General features: G+C 53.3%; 1 protein-coding gene across 1 annotated transcript in view; it reads right to left on the bottom strand.

The window, feature by feature from the left end:
* Positions 1-9,267, bottom strand: part of SMG6 (SMG6 nonsense mediated mRNA decay factor) — a 242,306-nt gene that overhangs the window by 21,394 nt on the left and 211,645 nt on the right. The window contains exon 14 of the mRNA XM_007454196.1: positions 1,505-1,681. Within this exon, the coding sequence (XP_007454258.1) occupies positions 1,505-1,681 (177 nt within the window). The remainder of the gene's footprint in view (positions 1-1,504; positions 1,682-9,267) is intronic.

The raw sequence follows: 9,267 nt of genomic DNA, 5'->3' as shown, positions 1-9,267 counted from the left end.
CCTACACGGTGCCCAGGGCTTGGGTGGCACTGCGCTGTCCTGCCTGAAGCCTGGACACCTCGATGGCTTTAGCAACCCCACTGTCTCCTCCCATACTGACAGCTCATTCTTTCCCGTTACTCCCTGCCCAGGTTTCATCTGGAGAGTCTGGAATCATGGGCTCAGCTTTATCCCTGGAACCACCTCTATCCTGTGTCATCAGGGGTGGGGTGGGGTTCTCCAGCGATTCTAATGAAGCCCGTCCAAGATTTCGCTGCTCTGAAGACTCTGAACCAAAGGTGGCCACTCTATCACTGCTTCAGATCACCAATGACAGCTTCCAGCTGACATCTGGCTTCCCTGGCCTGCTGCTGATTTCATCCCCACACCCCACCCTGCTCCACCAGGCGCTTGAGACTGCTGCAGGCCAAATGACTGTGTTGGCCTACGGGTGACCTGGCCTCTGGCTACAGTCGCTTGCGTCCCTTCCTTGAGTCCCATGTTCTTTCCCACCTAAGTCCCCTCTGTCTATAATACTGTGGGGCAAAAAGAAGGAAAGAGTCAACCATCAGGCAAAGTGAGCTATGTGTGCATACACACCCAGACACCCACACCCAGACACATAGCAGGGCAGCTGGCAGCAACAGTAAGCACAGTAAACGCACGCAGGCACCGACACCGTCCACACTCACATTTACTCAGAACCCACAGACAGCAGGGAAGCTGGCAGCAGTGTTCAACTTAAACTGACACACAAACCCACTGCGCACAGAACCACAGTAACAATCACCCCCAGAAAGATACATACATGTACGGCGAGGCAAATGTCAGCGGGGTTTGGCAGGGGTGGGCACTCAGGCTGGCATGAGCACGCGTGCGCGCGTGTGTGCGCGCGCGCGCGCGCGCACACTCACACACACACACACACACACACACACACACACAGAGTCTGGAGTGAAGCAAGGGCTACAGGAACAACCAAGGGCAAACAAACAAGAGGAGAATTCCTTAATCACATCAGGATGTGCAGGAGGGAGGGTGGGAGGGAGCAACGGAGGGAGGGTAGGCCAGGGAGGGGGTGATTTTCCACACGGGGCCAGCAATGTCAGCTCTTCCTGTACGTGTGCTGGAGGCTGCAGTTCAGGCCTGTGCTGCACTGAGCTCCACACATCCATAAACTTGATCCTCGGCCTGAACCCTAACATTCCCCCCCCCCAGCTCCCTTTCCTAAGCCTCCAGAGCTGCACATTATTAAACTCTTTCTTTCCCTCCCTTCTCCTCCACTGCAACATTAAAAAGAAGCATCTGGAACTCGTAGCAGAGCGAGATGGGGGCACCGGGGTGGGACTGGCAGGAAGGGGCACCAGCAGAGTGCACTCTTGAGAAGCTGGCTGGTCACGTCAACATCGCCACCGCTCTGAGTGGTTATAAATAACCAGGGGTAGAGGCTGAAGCCCGGGCAGAGCGGCGCTGGGGGGATGGGGGAGCCTTCCTTCGGCCACAGCGGGCTCTTCCCGCATTGTACCTCATCTTCCAGTTGTTTTCCCTCTTGGCTTCCCATTTCCTTTCCCATGGTGTCTGGGACGGGTGCCACTGACACATATTTTCCACCCTTGAATGCCAGCAGAGGCTCTTCTTGTCCACAAAGGGCTTCCAGAAAATACTTCAGCACTGTGACCCTTTTGCAGTCGGCTGCAATAACCTACAGGGCGAGAGGCAGAAGAAAAACAGCATTTTCTGAAAGGGAAGATGAGAGACTTTGTTTGTTGGCTGAGGGGCACACGAGCAATGTGTCCGCTGGGCAGGGGAAGGCGGAGAGAGTGAGCGGGAGTGCGTGCGTGTGAGGTGAGGAGGGCCAAGACCTCTGAAGGAAGACAGCACCATCTCCCCTTAGGTCACCTCTGGGGGAGCAGACAACCCCAGGGCCAATGACAGGTGTCCTCTGGGGTTTCGCCTTTCTTTTGCTCAAGTCCTGATCTGAAAAAGGAATAAATTAAGAGTCTTCCAAGTTTGGTATCTAGCTGGTAGAAGGAGGGGTGGCATGTCAAATACTGGCTGTCACAGAACATAGCTCTCTGGTGCCCTCACTGCCGCTCTCCATTCTTCTCCCAGCCCCCCTCTTGCCAGACTCCCAGGAGAAGTTGCAGCCTGAGTTCTGTGAAATGAATGACGAGTGCTTTCTTGGCTGTTTCATTTCACTTAGGTCATTTTGGGTTTCCCCTGACAGGTTCCTGCCCCACCTAAGAGCTTCTTACGCTGAAGAGACTGGGGTCCGGCAGGAAATTATTGTCAGGAGAAGGGAGACAGGCAAAGCAGGTGTGTGTGTGTGTGTCGGGGGGGGTGTTTCACCAAGCTCTGCTCCTCCAGGGGTTTAGGCCATCCTGCTCCCATGTGGCCGCGTCAGCACGTAAGCCAGTGCTGTCAGAGAAGCTGGGGCTGACTTAGCTGAAATGAAATTCAGTATCTTGAGCAATCATCAAATTTGTAAGTGGCTCAGAGAGAGTTTCCATAGCCACCCTGTCTGGGGTCCTTCTCCTGCGAGACCTGCAAACCCACCTGCTCTGCACCTTCTCATGCCCTGCTCTTCACCCCTGGCCTCCGGGGTCCTCCCCCCCCTTCTGGGAGGGCGCTCACCAAGGGAGAAGAGGGGCCCATTTGATCTGGAGCTCACAAGTGGTGAAGGCCGTTCCCATAAGGAAACACTTCAGTGGCCAGACATGTCACAGGGTGGCAGCCCCTCCATCATCACTGACTCTAGCCCCTGCCCCCCCACCCCCAAACCCCATGCTTCCCATCCTGTCACATGACAGGGACTTCCCTGGCTGTATCATAGAGTAAAGTAACTTAACTTGGAGACCGTCTTTGATTGCTTGCTCTTTGTTTCACAGGTGCATTTGTTATCGCCCTCGCCTGGATATTTACTCCACCGGTGGCAGAGACTACATCTCATACTTCCCTGGCAAGGGGTGCTAAGGACAAGCAGGGCACCCAGGAGGTTTACAGTAAGGGCTGACAGGCACAGGGAAGCTCGGCTGGGTACCAGAGGGAGCAGAGGAGGCAGGTGCGACCCAAGTCCTCCAGGAGACGTGGAAATGAGCTCCCCTCTGGCAGCTGGCTGGCCAGGGAATGTTCAGCACACAACTGTCAACCCTGCGCTCCACGACTCTGTCCTCTGCCACGTCTCCCAACCTCGGAGTGGGCCCCCGCCCCTTGCCCCACCAATGGCCTTGATAACAACTGAGGCCTGAATCGCAGGCTAAGTGCCTCGACCACCTGAGAGGCTAAATCAAAAGGTGCTCAGCTACCCAGAAAAGGCTTAGGAAAGGACAGCTGTCTTGAGCTTGGGGTGCCCAGCCCTGTGCTTGAAAGGAGGAAAGAAGCGCACGTTGGGCCAGGGCAGGTAACCATGGGTTCCATCGCGTGTATTCAAACATGTGATGAGGAAGGCTAGAAATACAGAAGCAGGGGCTAAAAGGCATTAAAGAACAGAGCTGAAATGAGTAATAGCCTGGCAGGCAGCACGCACAGTGGCCTCCCTGCATCCCCAGCCTCTCACTTGCAGAGGAAACTTCTGCATTTCCACAAGACTGCCAGTTTCCTCTCAGTGGTCTAAATTTAACCACCTTGTCGTTACAGTGTGTGTCAGCCACCTGACCCCACTATGACCTCTGACCTTATGCCCCAGTTACTGCTTGCACTATGGAGAATTATGTAATGGGTCCAGGGCTTTCCTTTTCGGTGTGAGACTGCTGTCACTGAATGGAGAGGAGGTGGGGGTTAAGGGGTGAGAGGAGGACAGAGGAAAACCTTACAGTGGTCCTTGGCATCACCTGGATGGTGAGAGGTATGCTGGCACTCCTGCTGAGTGTGCTGCAGAAATCTGCCCAGGGAGGAGAGTGAAAACCTTACAGTGGTCCTTGGCATCACCTGGATGGTGAGAGGTATGCTGGCACTCCTGCTGAGTGTGCTGCAGAAATCTGCCCAGGAGAGGAGAGTGTGCCCACGGGTGGGTGTGTGTGCTGACAAGCGGGCAGAATTCCTGCTGTTAGGGCATGGGCTGGATGGCATGCTGAGTGGCTCAGGAAGAAAGGGGGAGAAAGGCCACATGTGTGGACGTGGGTCTCCTGGAGACGGGGATTTCCAGGGCACAGCAGGACCCAGGGATGCAGACATCCTGAGCCTGCCTGCAGCACATCCTCAGAGGATCAGGGGGAGCTGTTATTCACGTGGACACCAAAACAAAAAGGAGTGCCACCTCCCTCCCCGGGCCCCTGACCCCTATTTTAGTTTTCACTCTGTTTGGAAGGAACCTGATTTCCGGGGGATTTTGTCTGCTATGGCCATCATTTCTTCCCTGAGGGCAAAGGAACTCCTGGATGATTCTCAAAAGGGCTTTGATGCAGCGGGGTCTCTGAGTGGGGTGCAGAAAAGAATTCTACATGTTTGGAGCCTTTTGGAAGAGTGTCCTCGCCTTTGCAATCCAACTAGCGGGGAGGATAGCCGACGCTGTTTGGTCTCCTTAGGCTTCAAAGTGCACAGTGCAGCGAGGAATGGGGTTTGAGCTACTGAGGAGATGCAGGGACCGAGGGGCAGAAAGTCTAGGGCTTCTCCGGGGCACAGAGAAACCCTCGGTCTCCAGCCTGCCGGCATTCTGCTCTCAGGTGGGAGGAATCAGCCCAGCGGGGTGGATTCCTCCTAGACAAAGCCTCCAGCCCTTGAGTTGGGGGAAAAAAAACCAGTTTGAATATGGTTAATAAGGGATATCATGAAGGAAGATGCCCTTTAAACCATTCACAGAGAGCCAAGTCCAAGATGATCTCTGTCTGGCCAAGGAGGACTTCCTGGTAGGAGAGGGGTTAAAGCTAGGCTCCCGGCTCGGAGAGGAAGGAGTCCAGATGAAGTCTATGACATAATCCCCACAATAGCTCTGTTCATGAGTACATTTTTCCATTCTATATCAATGAGAAACAGAGAATGTAAGTGGTATGTACATTGTAGCTCTGGGCAAATTCTAGATTCTCTAGAGGAGAAGGATCTGGGCTGCAGAGGCCTCCTTCCTGGGCTGTTAACAGGTGGGGCTGCACAGGGGCTAGAGCTGAGTAAAAGGGCTGCTGGCCAGGGAACACCTGGGTAACCTGAGACCCAGCACCTCTGCAGGGGCATTCACGGTCCTTCTGGAGAGACTCACTGTGTAGGAGACCATTGGGAGCTGCAAAGTTGAAGGTCCAGTCAGCTCTGAAAGAAGACTGGGGCTGTGGGTCAGGGAAGGTCTGAAAGAAAGGCGCCCAGAGAAAGCCCCTCTCCCTCCCCCTGAAGACCATCTGAGGCAGTGTGCCCCATCGGCGGGAACTGAAACCTCTAGCTTCAGGGCTCCAGCTACCACCCAGATCAGGTCCACACGCAAAGAACCAAGCAGAAAGGAAAACTGAAAGTGAGATGTGGCAAGGCGATGTGGGAGCCTGGCCTGTCGCAGGCTCAGTTCCTTAGAGAGAGAAAGTGAGCATGCCCATGGTAAGCGGAGGCTGGCACTCAGAGGAAGGTTAGGTGCTGAGGAAAGCAGGAAGAAACCTCTAGGGCGGGAGAGAAGAGGGAAGCCAGTCTGGGGTATCTTAGGTGGGCCGGTGGATGAGAAAAGAATGTTGTTTTCTGAAAACTGGTGACTTTCCACAGCCACTCGGCAGAGGACCAGCCCAGACTGGGCAGAAATGCCTAGGAAGGAACAGAAAAAGAGGTCCAAGCAGTCTTATGGAAGGTGGCGGGGGGAGAGAGAGAGAGAAAAGGAACTGAGCACCAGGTACCACAGACGGATGTTACGTGGCAAGACTTAACACTAGCCATGGGGAAGGGAGAAGAGCCCTGATCCAGCCAGGGAACAGGAGGAGGGGTCAGAGAGATGAAGCAGGCCTCTGGATGCAAGCTCCAGGGAACGATGGACTCACTCCATCTTTATTGGGTCCCTATTCAAACAGGCCACCTGGTAGGCACAAACACTACAGTGACTGGTTAGATTCTGCAGAATTTCTTTTTCTGAACTTTTGGTTTGGGGGAGTCAGAATTTAAATCTGCACTATCAGCCAGTTCGATTATTTTCTGGTTTAAAAAGTCCTGCTTGCTACTGCTCCTCTGGTTACAGAGAAAAATCACACGGGTTTTTCCTCTACAAACTCCAGTTTACAGGTTGTTTTTCTTATTTCTCTAAATGGTGCCAATTATTCTCACATTTGTTGAAACCTTCAATCAAACTTTATAGCTTGTTAATTTTACAGAATGTCCTTAGAGCAAATAAGATGCAGACAGAAAAGTGAAGTCTTGCTGAAATTATTAAGAAATCTTAAAATATGGGCTTCCCTGGTGGCGCAGTGGTTGAGAGTCTGCCTGCCGATGCAGGGGACACGGGTTCGTGCCCTGGTCCGGGAAGATCACACATGCCGCAGAGCGGCTGGGCCCGTGAGCCATGGCTGCTGAGCCTGCGCTCCACAACGGGAGAGGCCACAACAGTGAGAGGCCCGCGTACCGCAAAAAAAAAAAAAAAGAAATCTTAAAATAGCCTGTAAATCCATTACCAATCCTGGTAAAACACAGGCTGCTTGGCTGGCTTCTGAGGTCAATTAGCAATGGGTTAATTATCATCTCTAATGAGCCCAGCCTACAGGATTGGCTACAAGAAAACTGAACTCAGATTAAAGTGTTTTCACAAACTGAGAACCTCTAGTTATACACGACTCGCCTTCACAGGAGACTGAAGGGTGGGTAGGACGATTCTGTAGTGGCCAAGGGTGGGTCAGCCTGAGAAGAGGTCTGCCAATGAAAGTTCAGACACAGGGAATCCTCTGGAGCTGGAGGACAGAGGAAACAGTTTGTTCACATTCCTGGAGGAGGGGCTTCCAGGCAGGAGGGAAGCTGGCCACGAGGATGCACATTCACTCTGAAGACAGAGGCAGTAGCTTATGATGGGGAGACAGACACTCCCAGCCTAGATGAATCAGGACGACTGGTCACAGGTCAGAGGCGAGAGAAAGGAAGAACCTGGCAAGCACTGAATGACAAAGTGGACAAGGAGAAAAGGCATGGATCCTTGTGCCAGACACATCCTGACAAGCCCTGGGTATCCTGTCCAAGGGCATCCACTCAGCGGGTCACTTGTTCCCTGTCCCTGCAGCAGCAGGACTGCATTTCTTTGCAAGGCAGCTAAGCACAGCCTTGCCCTCAGTCACTTTTGATCCCAATGTCCAGACTCAGCCATCCCTAGTCCTAGTGCCAGTTGAGGGGTCAGTGGGTCACAAGATGAAATGCTAACATCATCGGCCAACCCACCCCGCAGTAGCTATACCATGCCACGTGTCTGGTCCCAACAGCTGTTTTCTTCTTAGCGGAGGCAATGTGGGCTGTTACCAATCAGCTGGCAACGCACAGATGCCTGTTCAGAGTGGATGGCAGCCTGCTAGCCCCACCCATACCTCCCCCCACCGTGTGTGCGCGCGCCCGTGCGCACGCACTGGCCTTAAGTGTCCTAGAGAGGGGGGTGGGTGGGAACTGGCAAATGGTTAGGTGGGAAGATTTGGTGGGGGTGGGGGAGAGGCTTCTCCATTATTTTCATTGAAGATTCCAAAGGGTAGGGGTACTGAGAGGGAGATTATGTTCACACTGGGAGGAGAGCTGAGAGAACAGAGGAGATGTGGAGCATACGCTGCTGGTGAGAAGCTAAGTACAGAAGGAAAAACAGGTTCATTCTGGGAAGAGGCAAGCTGAGGCAATACAGGGGGTCGGTCAACAGCTTGGGCTTCCTAGTCAGCGATCTAAGTTCAAGTGTAAACTGCCACTTCCTAGCTGTGTGTCCTCAGGCAAGTTACTTAATGTCTCTGAGCCTTGGCTCAAGTTGTTTAAAAGAGATAATGCATATCATATATTTAGCAGGGTGTCTGCGCTCAGAAAGTGCTGAGTAAATGAGTGGCTATTATGTTTTTCCTTCTTCACTGCCTCACTCTGCTCAGAGACGGGAGGGGTACACTCTGCCTGACACCACTGAGGTGTGTGGAAGCCAGGCTCAGAGGTAAGGAAGGAAGCATGGGGCAGGCACACAGCCTAGGGCTGAGGGGAAAAGTCCTGGAATGCTCACCTGGCTGTTGAAGCTGCTGAAATAGTTGATTTTGAGCTAAGGTGTTGGATCCAGGTTGCTGGACAAGCCAGCTGGTGGAGGGAAGCCCCGGCCTCTCTGCAGCTGCCCCCTTCTTATTCTCTACAAAGATTCCTGGACCTAACCATGGGCATGCGTGCATTCTGCAGGACTCCAGAGGGGCCCCCAGGGCATGGGCTGTAGGACAAGCACAGCACTAATGCACACATCAGAAATAAGGTCCTGCGGTGAACATCACAACCACCTTGCCCATCTCGCCTCTTCACACTGGGGTGTGGGTGGCGACTCTGCCTTTGTTAATGGTATCCTCCTTAAATGAGACCAGCTGGATCCTTGCTCCAGGTCTTTCAATACAAGAGAAATGATGAGAAAATCCTCTTCATGTTCTCAGGTGGTATTTTCTACCCACCTGAATTTCCTAAGCTTGGACATTCTCTAAACAAAGGCAGAGAGGAGTCTTGGCTCTCCTGGGCAGAGGACAGCTGGCTCTTCTTGAACTGTTCCCTCATGGAAAGAAACTATTATTTTCTGGAGCTCTAAGCTCCGGCTGCACGAGCAAGGTGCATTCTCAACAGTGAGGGCGTCGTAGAGAGCAAGCTATAGGCAGCAGTAGCTCGGGCTGCGGTCCAATCTGCTTCCCCTGCAGAGGCTCTGAGAGCAGCCACCCGCACTGGCAGGGGCTGGGCGGATACTGGCACTGCCAACACAAGCCCTTCAGGTCTGGCTGGCTTCAGCTGCTCTGAAACCTGGAGCACAGGCACTGGGGCCCTCACTCACTAACCAGCAGGGGAGGCTACAAGCTCAGCCCCTGGGGAGGAAAGGCCTGAGTCTGTCTCAGTCTGCAAATATCCACATGCAGTCTGTTTCTACACTGCCGCTTAGTTCTGGGCCACGAGCACTGTCTCTTGTGCTCTGGTCGCTCTGAGCCACTTTCTTATTTGCCTTCCAGACAGCCAGGATCAGGGGCCGCCCCTTAGGTTCGTGTGCAGACTCCTTTACCCGATCTGTTCCTGGTTTTATTCATCTTATGTGTGTGGAAGAATGCTGAGACCTGCAGCATTCAACACATCCAGTCAACATTCAATTCAACAAATATTTACTAGGTGTTTACTGTGTGCACTAGGGCCCGTTCTAGACCCTGAGGATTCAGCAGG

Source organism: Lipotes vexillifer, unplaced genomic scaffold, assembly GCF_000442215.2.
Source record: "Lipotes vexillifer unplaced genomic scaffold, Lipotes_vexillifer_v1.1 scaffold680, whole genome shotgun sequence".
NCBI classification, from domain to species: domain Eukaryota; kingdom Metazoa; phylum Chordata; class Mammalia; order Artiodactyla; family Lipotidae; genus Lipotes; species Lipotes vexillifer.
Note: the sequence above shows the minus strand (reverse complement) of the source record. Positions and strands in the feature narration are given on the sequence as shown.